We start from the raw sequence: 20,547 nt of genomic DNA, 5'->3' as shown, positions 1-20,547 counted from the left end.
GCGTAATTTATCAACAGTGACACAATAATGATTGCTATTAATGTAAACGCTAAACGAACAATCTGCGTTTCTTTTCTTTTCTCTCTCTCTCTCTCTCTCTCTCTCTTTTTTCTATTTCTATTTGTTTATTTTTTGCGAAATATATCTCAATATATCTCGACATATCTTCGGGCGTAATTATATCTTCCAAGTATGTATCTTGCAGCATGTCCAAGAGATTATTTATATCATTATAGATGAATGACGCAAAAATAATAACACATTCTTTTATTCTATCTCTATCTCTCTATCTCTAACTCTCTCTTTTTGTTTCTCTCTTTCTCTATTTACCATATTACATAATCAAATAACCCTTGCATCGGTAAGGAAAGTAATTTTTCTTTCTTTTGTCGACGAATAAAAAAGATAAAAATAAAAATTCGAAAATATAAAAAAAAAAAAAATAAAAAAAAGATTAAAATAAAAAGCAATTAATAAAAAAATGAATCAAATAGCAGCACAGCATAGTCCGGTACTGACCTATAATCACTTGCGGACGGATGGATTCCGGGAATCTCAATCGAGAACTACTATATTTATTATACCCTTCCGGTTTATTCCAAAAAAATTCTTCTTTCTCTATACGCACTCATTCGCTTTCAGTCCAAGTAACTCACACTGCCTAGATCTCTTATATCCATACAAAAATAGTAATGTTTCTATTATATAACACTCTTATTCTTCTTTTTCTTCTTTCTTTCTTTCTTTCTTTCTTTTTTTTTCTTCATTGCGTCTTGCAAAATACGTAAATAAGTATTTCTCGCGATAATAATAAAAAAAAAGCAGCCATTCGCCTCGCAATATTCTCGTGTCTACGAAACGCGAGTCCTCGATCATTTCGAATTTTTCGCGCGTTTTACGAACGAACGAACGAATAGCAAAATCGATGTATGAAAAGACGCGAAAAGACATTCAAATATGAATGAGTCAAACGAGTTTCGCGAATGAATGAAAGGAAAAAAAAAAGGGAAAAATAAAAGAAAGAAAGAAAAAAGAAAAAAAAATCGTTCATTTGGCCACTTTCACAAACATTTTACTCGCGATCTATAACAAATTTAATATACTTGTTAAATGGTAATCCTTATCACTGTTAATTCCAATAATTCGATTACCGAACATCGCGCTTGGATCTATAACAACGTATTTCCGTGTCGACTTTTGTCATAATTAGAAAAACAAAACAAAAAACAAAAAAGAAAAAAGAAAATTTTTCGCTGTTATTCGAGATAAGGCACAATGAGAGAAGGTTTCCCGTTTATTTTATTTTATTTTTTATTTCATTTTACTTTTTATTTTATTCATTTATTTTTGTTTCTATTTATTCTTTTCTTTTTCTCTTGTCAAGAGGAAAGACGATTCCTACTACTTTCGCGTACGTAGAAACGAAACATTGTGATGCTAATGGCTAGCATAATAGTGATGTGCTCCTTTCATATCAAGAAACTACAAGACATCTTTGTTACGAGGAGCAAACAGTGGAGGGACACGATCAGAATTTCCCGTTGCGAAGCCAAATTGACACAACACGTCACGATGAGCATCCAAAACTTATGATGGCCTTTTTTTTTATTTTTTTATTTTATTTTATTTTATTTATTCTATTATTATTTCTTTTTCTAATGTCGCATCCAAAAGAGTCAAAAAAAAAAAAAAAAATAAAATAAAATAAATAAATAAAAAAAAAAGGAAAAGAAAAGCGACGCGAATTTTATAGTATATTCAAGAACGATATATTCCGACATTTTATTTTTTTGAACTATCATATTAATTCTTAATAACAGCGTGAAATTTGTCGGAAAATCTTCGAGAATAATAAAAAGTATCCGAGAAAACATGGATATTTGTTATTATTTTTTTTACCAAACTCCAAAAACGAATCTTTCCGCTTTTTTGCCAACATTGAGAATGAGCCCGCAACGGGACATAAAATCGAGCGCCTTATATATATATATATATATATATATATATATATATATATATATATATATATATATACATATATATGTATATATATATAATAAACATATATATATATAAAATACATATATATACAATAAACCAACAGTCGTTACGATGATTAAAAAGAGGACGTTAAAAACGTATAATGAAAATCGATTAGTAATTATTATGCGATCGATAATCACAGTAGCAGACAGTTATGAAATACATATATATGCGTATGCACATAATACACGCGTGCAAATACGCACGCATATATATGTATATATATCTATATATATATATATATATTTTTTTTTTCTTTTTTTTTTCTCTCGAGTAACAGCCTTTTTTGTGTGTGTACGTGTGATATATGATTTCTTTTTCTTTTTTATCCTTTTACTTTCAGGCACCATTTGCTTACGAACTAGTTTTGTCAAATAAATATAAATAATAATATAATATAATATATAATAATAATAATAATTATTATAATTATAATAATAGTAATAATAATAATAATAATAATAATAATAATAATAATAATAGTAATAGTAGTAATAGTAATAATAGTCATAATAATAATAATAATAATAATAATAATAATAATAATAATAATAATAATAATAATAATAAGATGCTACCATGATGACGTTGATTAACTGAAGAACGTCGCGCTCCTTTCTTATAAAATGTAGAAATAATGACAAGTAGAAAAAGAAAAAGAAAAGAAAAAAACAATTAAATTAAATTATATATATAAAAAAGATAAAAAAAAAATAAAAAAAAAAAAGAAAGAAAGAAAGAAAGAAAGAAATAAAAATAAAAATTAAGGAAACAATACACCTAGTCTGCAACCTTGTGAGTATTTAGCAAAGCATATACATAGTGTGTTCCTGCTGTGTAACGACGCGTGCCCGTAATTGCCCGTATCGTATATATGTTAGTGTAAGTGCGCATGTATAACTTTATTCGTGTGAGCATGTGTGTGTGTGTGTGTGTGTGTGTGTGTGTGTGTGTGTGTGTGTGTAAGTTAGTGTATACGCGCGCATGATGTATACACGTATACATCTGTACTTCTTTTTTTCACACGAGCGTGAGTAATAGAGTGGTGGAGTTGTTCCGTTCGTCTTTTCGTTGTGCAGTTTCATATTAATCGATAATTATTATCTTTCATTATTTCATAATAAATTGTGTAACGAACGCCTTATGTGCTAATTTAGTCAACTTTATTTTCTTTCTCGTTTTTTCATTATATATATATATATATATATACATATATATATATATATATATGTGTTTTCCCTTTAGAAGCGCGTTATATATGTATATGTACGTATATATATATATGTGTATATGTATACTTATATACACCATATAATTCGTTTCGTTCTTTCTCTCTCTCTCTCTCCCCTCTCTCTCTCTCTCTCTCTCTCTCTCTCTCTCTCTCTCTCTCTCTCTCTCTTTTTTTAACATATATATTTTTTTTATTAATCTTGTTTCTTTTATGTCGTTGTCGTCGTCGTTGTTGTTCTTGTTGTTGTCGTTTTACGTGTATTCTATCTCTACCACGCGAGAGCGAGATATTCGTATATTCGAGAGCCATTTTGACGAAACGTTGTTTTTGTTCTTTTATAGATATTTTTTTTCTGTTTTTGTTTGTTTTCTTTTTTTTTCCTTTTTTCCTTTTTTTTTTGTTTTTTTTTTGTTTTTTTTTTCTTTTTTTTTTCTTTTTTTGTTTTTTTTTTACACAACAGGCGTGTACGCTAATTATTCGCACGCGTGCAACGAAGCAACTCGTTCTCAGCGAGTTTGCGTATCATCCTCTTTTCCGCAAAACGTGATTAATCGGGAGTGTTCTACGGCATCTACGCACTCGGGGCTGGATCCAAGGCGACTTGACTTTTTAAAAAAACTGTCGAGAAATACAGAACGTGCACGGACGTGATTACTATTTTTGTACTCCTTCATTTCGAATCCTACTAAAGAGAGATCGAAGTAGGAACGTATATAAAAGAAGGAACAAGAAAAAAATAAATAAATGAACAACAACTAATAAAACAATAATGATGATAATAATAATAATAATAATAATAATAATAATAATAATAATAATAATAATAATAATAATAATAATGATAATAATAATAATAATAATAATAATGATAATAATAATAATAATAATAGTAATAGTAATAATAATAATAATAATAATAATAATAATAATAATAATAATAATAATAATAATAATAATAATATAAGACTATATCGCCTTTACTAAGAAAAACGCGCATTTATAAGTCCGATCATTATGTACTTTTTAACATTTTTTTATCGCCCAAATCGCTACTAAAAATATATTGTGCTATATGTATATATATATATATTTTTCGTTTATGTATGTATTTTGAAAAAAAAAAAAAGAAAAAAAAAAGAAAAAGAAAAAAGAAAAATCAATAAATCAAAAAGGAAAAAAAGAAAAAAAAAGGAGAAGTAGAAGCGCAAGCATAAAAACGTCGAGACGTACTCCTTGTATATTGCCTTGGCTCAATTATTCGAAGCTGATAGTAAATGGCCCGTTTTTAAAATTCATATGTTTACTCCGTTTTCTTTTTACGGGCAAAATGTAGCAGGTCGATGCAAAAGCAAGAACTTAGGCGTTTTTTAAAAAGTAATTTAGAAGTGTTACCACGATAAAGTTAATTATAAAATGGGTATGCGTGCGCTCGCTTAAAAATAATAATAATTATACTAAGTGATTAATTTCTCTTTTGTTCTCTCTTCCTTGCTTTCGCATTTCTATATATATATATATATATGTTACAATTCGAATTATATAACATCTCGTCACCGTTATGCCCACTATATATGTATACATATATATATTTATTATATATATATATATATATGTTCCAATGTAATAGTTATTATCTTTACTGTTAGTATGATAAAAGTTAGCTGCGCTATATATCTGTGCAATTAAATCTGTTATAAATAAATAGTAAGTATGGAAAAAAAAAAGAAAAAAAAACGAGTGTATAAGTGAATTCAAATGTGTGTCAATCATCCAAAAATCCGAAAGTCCCCAAAAGAAAAAAGAAAAAAAAAAAAGACAAACAAAGAAAAAAGAAAAAAAAGAGAAAAAAAAAGGAAAAAAAAAAAAGAAACAAAACCATTCTCTACGTGCTTAAATAAAATACTTCTCGACATTTTTAGATATAAGTTGGTACTCCATAAACGATAAAAGCATTAATTAGGGTTGCGGAGCAAACCCGAGGAATAATAAAGCCCGCCGAATACAATAAATGCCCGAACTATCTCAATAAAAGATAATATGCATACTTGTCAAACCGCTAAAAGCATTTGTCGGATTGTTAATTTGACGGATAATTAGATAAGGAGAGAAATTTTAATATGGGCTTGAATGTAACGCATTGAAAACTAATGTAGTAGTATAGAAAAGGAAGTTGCTAGAAAACAAGGCGCCGATACTCAGAGTATCAATATCAATAATTATTTTTTTTTCTTTTTTTTTTTTTTTTTTTTTTGTCAAAACTGAAAAAATGAAAGTGACGATTTCATTTTCTTTTTTTTTTTTTTTGTTTTTTTTGTTTTGTTTTTTTGTCATACTCTAACTAAGTGCGTGTTAATATCCGCAAAATATTTTGCCATTGGACGATACTTATATATCGCCGATTATATACAAGTCCATATTAACACGTCGCGAATAATCGCGTTAAAAGAATTTATCAAAGAATCTGCTAATACTCACATTCTCTCCAGGTCCTCCAAAACCACTCAGATTATAGTCACCCATTCCACTTCCGCTGTCTTCTCGTGGTGTTCCTGGTCCACCATTAGCTGGACTATTCTTCATTCCATCAAGACCATCGCCATTTAAAACCGGTCCCATTGTGTTAGGACCCATAGGTCCCATCGGACCACCTTCTGGACCTCCGGTCATTGGAAAATCCTATGACAACGTGATAACGCTCTTAATCATAACATTTTTTGAGAGAGAACAAATGAGAAATATGTGCGTTGTTGCATTATTTTATGACTTGAAATGAAATAAAAATGGTATTCGATATAAATACATATATATCTTCTTGAGAAAATAAAAAGAAAAAGAAAAAGAAAAAGAAAAAAAAAACAGGAATGACATCGAGAATTAGCAATCGCGATAGACAATGGTCGTATCCAAATTAATGAAAGAATCATTCTTGGTATATCGACAATGTCCTTTCATTTCAATGAATGCTGTTATCGCATATTCTTTTTTCTCTTTTAATAAGAGAAAATTTCCTTCAAAGAACTTAAACACGACCATGCCCATACTCGTATGCTTACTCCAGGCATGTTTCCACCAGGTACGGGTTTCATCATGGTATACATATTTTCTCCGCCGCTATTACTGCTGTCCTGAGGACTGGGCATAATTGGCGTGCCTGGGCCCGGAGGACCAGTCGAACCTGGTGGACCTCCGTAGTTACCCGGCGATGATGATGAGTAATTCATCGGCTGTACATAATGAATCGCATTAAGCGTATCCAAATTTTCATTTGTGCATAGCGACAAACTGTGGCAAATCGCAATACCACGAAAAGAAGCATTACAATAGCACGAATAGTAATTTATAATTAATATAAGTGTACCGTTGACGTATTCGGTTGCCACTGTTGTCTTCCAGCTGGTCCAGCCATACTCATAGGGGGCATACCAGGACCTCCTGGACCACCAGGACCTAAACTACTGTTAGGAGGTGGCCCTCGCATTCCGGGACCATAACTTCCAGGTCCCATTGGACCCATACCTGGGCCTCGTGGAGGATTCATTCGTGGATTCATAGGATTCATTCCTGGAGGGCCTATAGAAAAAAGGAAAAATATGTGCAATCTTTAATTATGTTATTTTATATATTTTTATATGATTCTAATTTTATGTTAATACTAATGCTGTTCACGATTTTATAGACTGCCGGCAAATCATGTACAGACAGTACGTGTTAATTTTAAGCTTGTTAAGTAATTAGATTTAATTAATACATCTTTTTGAATAACATTAGATACAAATTTTCTCTATGACCTCTTTTCGAAAATATAACGTTGTAACTTGATAATTTTTTAATTGAAAACGATCTTAATCGAACTGCATCCATTGTAACAGTTTAATTATCGCAATCTGCATATGAGTCATATACTATATTAAGCATAATATATAGCTATAAGTTTAGCCTTCAAACATCAAATAAAATTCATGCTTTGCCGGAGTCTATATTAAAGCAATTGGATGACATGCTAATACAATGATTATGTCCGCGCATACTATCACAAAAAGCTCATGCTAAGAATAAAAATAGCACTGACATTTTAAATTCATACTATATTCAAGTATTAAAAATTAAAAAATAGAGATGATAAATATGCCACAGTTAATATGACGTTTTCAATCCATTCTCGAAATTTTGTTCTTTATAAAACAAACTCTTAAATCCTCGTAAATTTACAAATATTAATGCATCATGGATGTATAATTATTTTATCATGAAACATATAAAATTATATTGTATTTTTGTCAAAAATTCTTTTTCATTTGTATTTTTTTTACACTTAGCACATTTTATGAATTGAGACAGAATATTAGATATTTATGCATGTGTAACATGTTGTAGTTAGACACAAACAAATTGAATAATCTATTTATAATGATGATATATTTTTTATAAAATAAAAAAAAAAAAAAAAAAAAATTTCGTGTTTAATTCTATTAAGTGCATAAATATGTATTCGTGTATAAGAAATACATATTCGATTCTCAAATATTCCTTCCCAACAAATATTCTGCATATTTCAAATGTTTAATATTTAAAATAAAAACAATAAAACCTTGAAAATATAATATGTGTATTATCGTATTTTGAAAATTAAGAATTTTTGTGCAGAATTTGCTTATAAAGGAATATAAAAACAATCCACAATTTCATTATGTCATTGCATGTTTGCAATTGATAGAAAGCTTGATAAAAGTAAAAGATATATTTGCTTGCATGATATAAAATATTGTAGAAGTTTCATATTGTTTAAACACGTTTATATTATAACTGCCATGCTCAATGCAAAGATTGGATGAGCAACTAATTCGCAAGGAATTTGCAAAGCTAGTGCAACTCTATTTTAAAAGGTGAAAACATAAAAATTGAATGCAAAGAGAAGAAAAAAAAATAGAAGTTAGGCTTGACTAAGTCATGTGAGTGTGATTCGGTTGCCGAGTTGCTTCCTACCTTGCCACCCTACAAATTCTCCAGCTTCGCCTGAGGAACACAAGAGCACACATTAGTACGGCAGGTAGGTAAGGTCAGGATGATGGCCATAAAGCCTAGTTATTCTACAGTGGTGTAGGGGAATAATATTTTAACTTAGATATATTGATATATATTTATATATATATTTATATATATATTTATATATATTTATATATATATAAAAAATGTGTATGTGTGTGTGTGTGTACGCGCGCATGTGTATTATCAAATAATATGCGTATATTTTATACCTCTGCCGTTTTCAAAAAATATAATCTATTGTGTATATATATATGTAAAAAAAAAAAAAAAGAAAAGAATAAGAAATAATAATTAAAGAATTATTACTGATAATCATAATAAGGTTTATGAAAAATTAAATAATATAAAATATTTTCCAAAGAGTATATAAACATATATATCATAAACATAAACTATATATTATAAACATAAATTGCGATATGTAAAAAATAATATAAATTATTAATAATAAGCAAAGATGAGAACTACACCACTGTTTATAATTAGACAATTCAAAAACCAATCCACTCCACATCACAGCAATCCAATCCAATTTTAAAATTACTTATTCATTTATTGCTGTGTGGTTTTTGGTACGCATGCGTCTATGCCATTCTCCTCTCGCAACACTTGTCAATGCCAGAAAAAAAAAACATGATACCAATATATATATTATAAATCAATTCTTACCTTGCCTAGTAGGATCCATGCTATTTGGCATCATTGGTTGTCCAGGTGGCTAAAATAAAAATAAAAATAAAATGATTACATATAATATTTATGATACAATACATTTGTGTTAAATTTTTTATCAATATATTATAATATCTAATATACTACAAAGTAATAATCAAGCTTACCCCATTGAAATCATTTCCCATTTGTGGCATACGTACTCCTGGTCGTGGGCCAGCAGGATACCTTGGGCCCATAAACTGTAACAAGAAATAAATCCACTGTATATTTAATAAAAATTCTCATAATAGACTTATATGGATAAAAAATATTTCAATAACAATTCATTATCAATATGCAATTCATAGAGTGAACGATAGGTTGAGTAAATCATGTAAAATTAGTCGTATCAAATTATAATCACTTCCTTATAAAACAATTACAATATGCAGTATTCCTACCTGAGAGGTAATATGTTATTAATAGAGTAATGATATATATTATATAATATAAAATATATATTATATAAAATATATATAAAATAATTTTACATATATTTGACTTAATAACTCCTACATATAAAATAAACTTTTCTTTTGTATTTTATTAATATTTGTTAGGATAATACTTTTACAATTGCTCTTTCATTATCAAATAAACATGGAAAAAAAAAAGAAAAAGAAAAAAAAAAAGAATTAGATGATGAAAATAACATTGAAAGGAAGACAGTGACAATAAATAAATGATTTTGGGTATACAATGATGTAGTGTAATGAGTGTGGAACAAGTAATCCTTCATGAGCGAGAGTGTGTGTTGAATGGCGCTTACCTGAGTGGACATCATCTGCGAGTGTGGGGGCGGGGGTGGCTGGGGGTGCTGGGGGGATGGCTGTGATGAGGGGTGTGTGGGCGGAGATGGTCGCATTGTCGAGTTGTTCTGCAACAAGCAACGCAAACGACAGACATGTAGCAACACTGCGATCCAGGCAACAGCTAAACTAGAAGGCTCAGGGATGATCGTGTTAATATACTAGATATTTTTCAACATCTTACAAATATGTTGATTGTTATAGCCAACAAATAAATCTACATGATATTTTTTCAATAAATGGGATTTCATTCTGTTGTATGTACATTTGATATCACATTTTATATTGTTATGTATAATATAGTAAATATGAAATAATATATTAATTTGTTTTGTCATATTTATAAAAATTAGAATAATTGATTTTAAAACTGCAATATACGCTTTGTACCATATTATGTATTAATAATTGAACATTTCAAAATTATATAAAAAACATTGTCTTTATCATATATAATAGACTATGTTTCAAGAAATTCAGATTTTATATATTATTTTAAAAAAAAATATTTCTCTTTATTAAAAAAAAAAAGCTATATAAGTCATAGATCCAATTAGAAATAATATTTTTAAAGAAAAATTTAAAAATAAATATATATATTAATTAAAAAAAAAAAAATAAAAATTTAAAAAAATGTTATGTAAATAATAAATATGGACATAAAAAAAAAAAAAAATAGAAAAAAAGAAAACAAAAACAAATAAATGCAAAGCAATAATAATATATGAAATGAAAGCATAACAGCATAGCTCTGTAAATTGATGAAACAAAAATGAAATGAAACTTAAATTTATATAAACATGCACAACATTGCTTGATAATTGTAATAATATTTTAACAACATAATACAACAGATTTTAAAGACGATCACCTTATATTATACATTGTACATCACAGATAATTATCCTTTGTTAAAATAATTACAATTTTTATTTTTTAACAGACACATGAGGTTCTTCTTGAATTAATTATTATGAATCCAAAATTATATAGCTTTTTTGCAGCAATTTAATTTTTCTCTATAACACCTTGTACGTCATATTTATAAATTTTAAGTCATTCCGCACAAGAATAATTCAACGCAAAAATAATAAAGATTTGAACGAGCAACATATGCATAACTAAATTTTTTTCCTTTTTTCTACATGTATATATATGCATATATACATATGTACATGTGTATTCATACGTGTATATTAATATGTATACTAATATATACATATATTCTAAATTTGTTGATATCCATGAAATTTTATCTGCTCTGTTTTTTTTTATATACAAGGTTAAATTTACAGCAATATTTCAGGAGACTGTTCTATTCTATAGATCATTTACAAAAATATTAAATTACTATATAGGGAAGTTTATAAATTATATCTGCAATATTTTCCAGAGAGTATACGCTTGGCTGACTAGATTAAGTTTACAAAATGCATTCATTCGAAATACTGTCGAAATTTGCATTTGCTTTTTTAAATTATTATCATATAAAGTATATATATATATTTTTATTTTTTTTTTATTTTTTAAAATAGAAATTATTTTTAAAATAGACATTTAGCACAATGCGTTAAGGCCACAGTAATATTTGTTATTAAAAACATGAATATTGCATACATATACACATAGCATATACACATATTATAAATCCTATAAATATCTTATATATTTACTGATAGCCCTTCTTAAAAAAGAATTTAAATATACATGTGCGTATATTATAAATTGTCTTGTCTAAAAATTTGAAACTGTATCGAGTAAAAAAAAACGAAACTTTAAGAAAATAATGTCAGCACAAGGTCAAACACTCAACTGAGTTATGTGCATACTATACTGGGATTTTCGAGCTAGTACTATTCTAACATTTATATAACCCTTGTCTGTGTGAAATGTCTAGACTTGCGTTATTCATTAAAGAAATAAGAGAAAAGTTAGAACAAGGACGCACATACAAGAGTTAAATACATAGCAAAGAGAAAAGGAAGTATATATGTAAATACAGTGTAACAAAGCATAACAAGAATATTATTTCATTGTACACTTGTATCAAAACGAACATATAACATAAAAAGTATAGATAAAGAAAATTAGGGTATGCATTTCTTATATACACTTTTCTTTAAAATATAATCTTTCTTAATTTTCCAAACTTTTAAAGTTTTCTTGTATAAATTCATAATGGATGATCATATATAAAATATTTACAAGAACATTTTGATTCTACCTATATGTGTCATCACTTTGTTATTGCATAAGATTTATGTTAAGTATTTTCAATATACATTTGTGATAAAGATATTTTATATATATATATATATATAATTACAAATAACCATTATAATTTTATTATCGATGTAATAAAATTTGAATATATTGCATGCTTTGAACTAAATTTAATTTACATGATATTTAAATATAATGATAGTAACAGATAAATATTTCGGTAGATAACATATGTTAATTCAATAAATTATCAATGAAAGATATTAGATAAAAATCCAGATACTGAAATTATATATAACAATATTTTAAAATAAAATTATCTGTCTAAGTAATCAATAATTCTGTTCGATATTTGAATGATTAAAAATCCTATTGACTAGATAACAATGTAATTGAACTATTCAATTACCAACATAAATGTCCTTCATTTTATATTTTTCTTTAAAAACTGCAAACATGCCCCTAATCATAAGAGAACTTAGAAATTTAATAAATCATGATTTGATGAACTGTTAACCTCGTTAATTCCCTTATATTTTTGTCTTAAATATAAACTTTGACGATGACGATATGAGCGCACGCACACACAGATACATGTACGTGAGCAAGATGTGATTACGTGCATCGTAGCAAAAGAGAGCTAAGGGTATAGTATGACTACACTTATGTGTGTTTGTGTAAATGTAATGAATGAATATGTATGTAAACATAACAATGACAAATGACAAATTATTTTCATGTTGTCATTTATATCTTAGATAATACTTAATTATCTTCGTGAAATATAAGAAAATACATAAGTAATAATGTATCTTTTTCTTGCACTGTTCCTATAAAATATTTATATAATTACTATTATTTTCGCGAATATACATATATAATATATTACCAATAATACTTTCAGAGTAAAACTTTTAAGTGGAAGTATATTATAATTATAACTGATTACATTAGTTTCAAAAAACAAAAACTTACTGGAAAGAATGCTGGAGGCATTGGACCACCAGGCATACCATCATTAGGTGGCATCTGTCCAATCGGAGATGGAGCTGGGCCAGCATTCTGCAATAATGTTTTTGTTATGTATTGCAAAAGAATATTTATTTTATATATATATATATATATATATATATATATATATACATATATGATTGTATATAAAATAAATAAATAAGTAAGTAAAAGGATATAATTAACAACTTACATGTGCAATTCCATTAACACCATAACCACTGTTCACAAAACCCTGTGACAAAAATATTTATCGTATCAGTCTAATTGCATAAGATGCCTCAAAAGATAAATTATTTAATATCATTTTCAAATAACAAATGTTATCATAAATATGTTTAGTAATAATAAAATAATAAAAATTTGCTTAATATGTTAAAAAATAACTTACATAATCATGAAAAGCTTTGGCCTCGCTACTGTGTTCACATGAATCTCGTCGTTCTGGTGCTGCGCAATACAGATCCCAAAACACACTAGAAATATATTATATCAATTGCATACAAATTAAAATTTGTTCAATGTCATAATAAATTTTCTAAATATCTGATCAATGTCACTTACCACCACCATGAATGTAAAAACCCAGGTGGTTCTCCAAGCGTTATATTTTTCTCCCATCGAATCTGTACGACAATAAAATATAATTAATAGTCATATATTCAATATAAAAGCATAATATCGTTATACCATCATTCTTACCTCCGATAGGAATGTTTGTGCAGCTTTTTGTGCGCCGACATGAAGAAGGTATTCGTATACATACAAAGCTAATCTAAAAGCATAATAACAATTATCATTGATTGAAGTTAATTCTATATATAAAAAACAAAAAAGGAAAAGAAAAAAAAAAGAAAAAAAAAAAAAGAAAGAAATCTGACTTAAATACTCCATGTGATGTAAGAAAGCATTCATATAAATTGTTTTCATAAATGAAAAATATAATTTCAATATTGTAAATGTATAAAATACATTTTAATTTTTATATATCGACGATTTTACATCTTCACAATAATTATAATATAAATAGTTAAATTAATTATTCTTTGAGAATCTCTTTGCTGGTACATAACCATTACGGTATATACCATTTCTTTCACGAAAGATACAAATATGGCGTTCGAAATTAGACTTCTCTGCCAATCAAACGTCTCTATTCAGTGACAGCGTACACTCAAGACCGCGTGAAAGCAGGTTATGCGGCGAAATCTTAACTAAATAGCTATCAACACGGACAGCACACGCTATCTCCTTAGTCCTACGAGAGCTAATGAAAACAAAAACTTTCGACCGTCGCCATCTAACATTTTACCCTCCAAATTTTAACACAATCGAATGATCCATTTGTAAACAATAATCGAAGGAACATGAAATGTTATTGAAATGGAACGAACCATCACGAAATCGTAAGCTGTTATATTATGCGTTCCAAAATGAAATTTCTGAATAGATAAATATTTCGAAGATCCATTGAAGTCAGCCATTGAGATACGATTTTCAAATTTAAAAATATAAATTACGACGATATGATTCAAACGATTTCACTTAAATACGAACGACCGGTATCAAAATACGTGCACGCTTTAAGGTATAGCACGATGTCAAAAAGCAGGAAAAAAGAGAGAAAGAGAGAGGAGAGAGGAGAGAGAGAGAGAGAGAGAGAGAGAGAGAGAGAAAAAAAGAAGGAAAAATGGAGTCACTCGTCGATCAATCGGCACGTATAATACGATGAAAAAATGGATTTTGCTTAACAATAAATACGTACTTTTCTCTGGCCTGAGCATCCGATGGTACGCTGGACCCCTTTCCCTTCGCGTACATCGTTGTGATTTGTCAATCCTTCCAGCGTAAACACAGAACAGTCGTCAGGTCGAGAAGTGAGCAATGTCTGACTGCGGCTATCGTTCGAAGGAGGAGAATTGCAACGGAGAGAGTGAGAGAGCTAAAGAGAAAGAGAGAGGGAAGGAGAGAGGGAAAGAGAGAGGGAAGGATAGAGTGAGAGAGGGGTGGATGGAGGGTTAGAGGGGAAAGGGAAAGAGTAGGAGTAGGAGGAAGAAGAAGAGGAGGAGGAGGAAGAGGAGAAGGAGGAGGAAACGGACGCGCTCTTGGCTACCTTCGTATCTCTGTGAAAACGAGGACGGGGTGGGGGAAAGGGAATAAGAAGAGAAAGAGAAAAGGATAAGAGGGGGTAGGGATTCGAAAGAGGAAATAAAGGAAGAAAAAGTTGCGCGTACGAAAAGCGGAAGAGGATGTAGTAAAGCGATCGCTAGACTTTTCAGAGAATTTTCCTTCTCTCTTCGTGTCTTATTCCTTTTTCTCGTTGGCGTCACTGTACAACTAAACGAACGAGGCGCAGACGCTTCGCCTCATATGACATGACAACGAATCACGGAAGAAGAGCCGCGTCGCGTACGCGCATCGTCGTATTATTGTTCCTTTTTCTTTTTCCTTTCTTTCTTTTTTTTTTCTTTTTTCTTACTTATTTGTTTATTTCTTTTATAGCTTCCCCCGCTTTCATTTATTTCTTTTCCTTTTCTTTCTTTTTTTTTTTTTTCTTTTCTTTTTTTTCGCAGTCGTATCGTCAATTTTTCTCTGTTATATTAGAGCCCGCGTCGTTGTTCCGTTACTCGTCGAACTCGGCCGCGCTCTCTCGTGTCTCACCTCTAGGGCACACTTCACGATAGTTTTCTATCTCTATCTCTATTTTTTTCTTTCTTTCTTTCTTTCTCACTCGCACGCTTTCTTTCCCTCGCTCGTACTCTTTTCAAGGCTTATTGTTCTCCAATGGAAATCGCGGCGCGTCTCTCTCTCTCTCTCTCTCTCTCTCTCTCTCTTCTTTCTCTTTCTCTCTCTCTTTCTGTCTCTTCTCGGCACACGGCGGCGACGATGGCAAAGTCGTCGTCGTCGTCGTCGTCGTCGTCGTTGCGCGTTCGGTCAATTCACTCTCTTCGCTCTTTTCCCTTCGATATGCCTCTCACCTCAGCACACCTCACCTCACCTCACCTCACCTTACCGCACCGCACCTCACCGCACCTCACCTCACCACACCTCACCTCACCTCACGCGTACCTATCAGTCAACGACGACGCACATACACGTGCACGCGCCACTAAAAGAGCACGCGTAAGAGCACAGGTACACGTACACAATCTACAGAGAAGGCGTCGCGCGCACACACCGATTTCACGTTGTGTTGTCGTTGTTGTCCGTTTGACGTCGTCGTCGTCGCCGCCGCCGCCGCCACCGTCGCTGTCGCTGTCGCCGTCTCCGTCGCCTTCGCCTTCCCCGTCGTTATTGTCGTTACTGTTGCGCTGGCTGTTACTTGCATATACAAGTTTCTAAATTTTTGTCGATGAGTCGCCCTGTCGTCCCTTCTTTTTACCGTGCACTCGTCCTAACTGAAAATTTTACTATCGTACGCCCCTATCGTTACATACGCGCGTTATCGGTCGAACAAGGACGAAAGGTAGTATCAGGATAACACGTATGCGCGGAGAGGAATTGAACTCTCACGGTGTTGTACGCGCGCACAACTTCGGAAGTGTGCTACCTACTCTTTCGGCTTCGCACGCGACGACGACGACGCACACGTATACGCGTCTCGGAGGATCGTACTCCCTCTCCCACTCTTTTCTCCCCTCCTTTTTCTCCCCATCTCTCACGCTCTCTCTCTCCCTTCCTTTTACTTTCTCTGTCGTTCTCATCGCAATACGTCGTCTCCGTTGAACTCTCTCTCGGTCGTGCAAAGAACGTGGAGGTTGCGCGCGCAACTATTTGTCCCGTATTCCAGGGCCGTACGATGCCATTCAAGTGCAACAGAGTGTGAGTCAAATATAACGGGTAAGGAGGTTCTTAAATGAATACAGTGTCTAATTGCTAAGTTTTTTTTTTTTTAAATTTCATTCATTCATTCATTCATTCATTATATATTGAATTGAATAGATATATCTTTTTCTTTTTTATTAATAAAGGATATCGATTTGAATTATAATTTATTATCTAAAGCTCTCTCTAGGAAATACAAATATCCGATGATTTTTCATACTTGTGATTTCACCGATAAAGTATTATGCGCTCTTACAGATTATACGTGCATTAGACTAAAATCTTTTTAGCTTCTAAAAAGATTTTCTTTAAAATTCAACATATATAATAAGCATAAAAAGGTAGTTACTACTTCTTATTATATTTTATTTACAGCCCATTTTAATTTCTATCTATCATATTTTAATTAATATCTACCTTTTTATTACAAAAAAAAAAAAAAAAAAAAACGTATGATAAATTTATTTATTACGGATTGATATGACCAAATAAGTAATGATAATATTTTTTAATAATTAATATTGATTCGATCGTTCGTTTTTTCATAAAAATTAATATAAAAAAAAAGTATTAATATATAAAAAAAAAAAATATTTCAAAGTGAGGTATATAAAATTAAACATAGTTTATAAGCATTGAAAATGAAACGTAAAAAATAGAATCCATAGAAAAATATTTGCATCGTACACAATCGTGTTCCTTGTAATATTAAGAGTAAATATCTGTCTATCGTTGATACGGCCCTGATTGCATCTCTGCATCTTATTGGACGTGGACTGGTGCATATACGAGCAATGTCCTGTGGCGTGCACACACCGTTGAAATCTATCGGCGCGTGTGTTCGCTAAAGAGTGGGAGAATCCGATTATAACCGAACATTACCGGATGTGCCCGACACGAAATAGTCGACAATTGACGAGGCGTCGAGAAACCCAGAAGGGAGGAGACAAGCTATTCTCTTGGGTGTACTGCTTCCCCTTTTTCAACTTTAACCTGAATAATTATTCTTTAGCTTATCTATAGCATAAGTATTAAGCGTAATGAAAGCAAATACAATATAATATAAATAAAGTTTAATAAAACGAATGCTGAATATTATTTAGAACCTTTTCACATTATGTCATTATGTAATAGACTGATGAGATCTCTTATCGTCATCCGGTATAACATTGATTAAAAAATAATTTTTATTTTTGATAATAATACTTTTATAGAAATAGAAATAAACTATTTATTTAATTATTTATATACCCACAATGTAATATAATTTATATATATATATATATATATATATATATTTTTTTTTTATATATACTTCAAGTATAAAAAATCTTTATATAAAAAATATTATGGTTATATATAATATTTATAATTCTAAATCTTAAGATGCATGTAGATAATTCGGATGGAACATATTTATTAATATAAAATATTTATTATTTTTAATTACAGAGATGGATGGTCCAGGCACGATTTCATGGGATGAATTTCTTGCAAGTGCTGAAAATTTTATCATAGTCTCTGATCAGATTTCTGATGGGTGGCAATTGTGTGGAAACAAAGTAATTATATTTAATTAATTAATATATATATATGGAAAATATACCTTTATTCTTATAAATAATTAATAGTATAATATAATAATATATCGTGTTATCGTGTATCAATATATAGTAAAACATGTTTATTATAACAACTTTTTATTATTTATAGAAAAACTAAATTAGTTGAATGTTTACAGATATATCACACGTGAAACAGTATTTCTATAAATTTTTTTTCTGTAATTACTCCATTCGGTAAAACAGAACATGGTCGATAAAATGTGAAAATTATAATTTAAAGCATTGTAAATAATTATTATAGTTATTGTACAATAATATTTTTATATGCTACAAGATAAATATCAAATTTGAAAAATAAATAATTTTTATTAAAATTATTAATAAAATTCTGTTTTATCAACTATGATTTCAGTCGCAACAAGAACGTTGCGCACTCTCTCGCATAATCAATGAACTATATGGAAGATACCGACTATGTTTAAATTTTTTGACTTTGAAAAAAAAAATTAGATATTTCATTTTTCTTTTTTTTAATACTAATTTACTTCAAAATATAATTTACTATTGCTTTTTATAATAATATTTATTAATATAAGAATATTTATTTTTTATAGAAAATTCCTGCGGAAGCATACTTAGTACGACAAAAAAAGCATTTTATTTTAAACGAAATGAACACAGAAAATTCTTCAACAATTGAGAATTGGAGTGAAAAACTTTGTGAAGATCCTTACGAAGCTTCATTTAAAAACGAAAGGCCTTTGATTATAGAACATCACATTTTATGGTCTATGAGCTATAGCGTGCCAGTACTTTATTTTAATGGATGGAAATCAGGTGATCTAAATTGCAATTAATCTAGGATCATTAAGCTCTTCTTTTTCGATATAATTTGGCGAAGAGAGATACATGTATGTATTTTCATCATTGAAATAATGAATAGTAAAATGATTCAATTTACTTATTTACATAATTTGAAAGATTTAACAATTGTTTATATGACGCGTTTCTCATTCACATTGATTTTGTTTCTCAAAAAAAAAGAATTAAATATATCGATAAACTTCTGAAATATTCATCATTCTAGTACAATTTAAAAATCATCAAGTGTTAGTGGCATTAAGAAAAAAATTAATGTAAGTTTCATACCTTATCATGAAGATCAGATAAAACTACTTCAAAATAGAAATACGGGAGAAATTCTATTGTAGCGTGAGGTTTTATCGTCACTAGACCTTAATCCGTGAAAAAGACGATTGTAATGCCGCATTGTTCCTTCTATTGTCGGCTTCTTTCGACTATCGGTGAAGAAGTAGATAACGTTGAATATATGCCGTTGCTGAAGGGCGAGAATTAGGAAACAAAAGGGTGATATCATTGTTAAAAAAAAAAAGAAAAAAAAAAAAAAAGAAATTCTTTGATTTATAATTCAGCGAATATTAAAATACAATTCCGTTTTGTGAAATTTGTACGAAATATGGCGATATTTAAAAACTAGATCACCGTCTCATTGTCTATAGGATTAATCGAGAGTTTTGTACTAAAAAATAAAATAATGAATGACCTTGCAAAATATTACTTTAGACTATTTGCTTAATCGATCGATAATTACTAGTTGAAAGTAGAGTACGACGATTGTTTTAGAATTTTTTATTGTCCACAGATTTTCCAGGGATCAATCGAATAAGTGTCGAAGAAGCTCAAGGACTTATTAATGGTTCCACTTTAAATTACTCGGAGTTGTCGCAGGCGATTCATCCAATTCTCGGTACACCGTACCTGCAATTACATCCATGCATGTCGCACGAGCTTCTACAATATACACATAAGAGGTGAGGGAGGAAGAACCAAATAAAAAGGGATTGACATACGACCTTGTTTCGTTTTTCTCACAAAATATTTCGCAGTTGAATACGATCTACACTTAATTCTCGAATTAACCGGTTATTTGATATTACGTTTTAGCAAGAACAAATTGATTAGCTGGTTAAGCTTCGTTGCACCGGCAGCTCTACGCCTTGATATAAAGCAAGAGTATCACAAATTGACGTTGTAAACAATAAAAGATGCACGCGAATTA

At 29.9% G+C, this 20,547-nt stretch overlaps 1 protein-coding gene and 1 long non-coding RNA gene across 7 annotated transcripts in view; one reads left to right on the top strand and one right to left on the bottom strand.

The window, feature by feature from the left end:
• Positions 1–16,914, bottom strand: part of LOC124424262 (single-stranded DNA-binding protein 3) — a 25,595-nt gene extending 8,681 nt beyond the window's left edge. The window contains exons 1-14 of one of the 6 annotated variants that reach the window (XM_046963051.1): positions 14,843–16,914; positions 13,780–13,852; positions 13,642–13,703; positions 13,469–13,553; positions 13,271–13,312; positions 13,042–13,128; positions 9,804–9,911; positions 9,160–9,234; positions 8,990–9,038; positions 8,258–8,287; positions 6,633–6,844; positions 6,328–6,498; positions 5,750–5,950; positions 3,483–3,892 (exon numbers count right to left, since the gene is read on the bottom strand). In XM_046963051.1, the coding sequence (XP_046819007.1) occupies positions 3,884–3,892; positions 5,750–5,950; positions 6,328–6,498; positions 6,633–6,844; positions 8,258–8,287; positions 8,990–9,038; positions 9,160–9,234; positions 9,804–9,911; positions 13,042–13,128; positions 13,271–13,312; positions 13,469–13,553; positions 13,642–13,703; positions 13,780–13,852; positions 14,843–14,898 (1,260 nt within the window). In that variant the 5' untranslated portion in view covers positions 14,899–16,914 and the 3' untranslated portion in view covers positions 3,483–3,883. Of the gene's footprint in view, positions 1–3,482; positions 3,893–5,749; positions 5,951–6,327; positions 6,499–6,632; positions 6,845–8,257; positions 8,288–8,989; positions 9,039–9,159; positions 9,235–9,803; positions 9,912–13,041; positions 13,129–13,270; positions 13,313–13,468; positions 13,554–13,641; positions 13,704–13,779; positions 13,853–14,842 lie in introns of those variants that run through there. The other 5 variants (XM_046963049.1, XM_046963054.1, XM_046963050.1 and 2 more) reach the window with 5 other exon arrangements.
• A 579-nt stretch (positions 16,915–17,493) lies between these two features.
• LOC124424264 lies at positions 17,494–18,776 on the top strand. The gene is made up of 3 exons (XR_006942279.1): positions 17,494–17,867; positions 18,355–18,464; positions 18,644–18,776. It is a non-coding gene; the product is annotated as an uncharacterized LOC124424264 (long non-coding RNA).
• The last annotated feature ends 1,771 nt before the right edge of the window (positions 18,777–20,547 follow it).

The sequence above is a fragment of the Vespa crabro genome, chromosome 5 (assembly GCF_910589235.1).
Source record: "Vespa crabro chromosome 5, iyVesCrab1.2, whole genome shotgun sequence".
Classification (NCBI taxonomy): Eukaryota; Metazoa; Arthropoda; class Insecta; order Hymenoptera; family Vespidae; genus Vespa; species Vespa crabro.
This window is presented reverse-complemented; position numbering and strand designations above follow the sequence as displayed.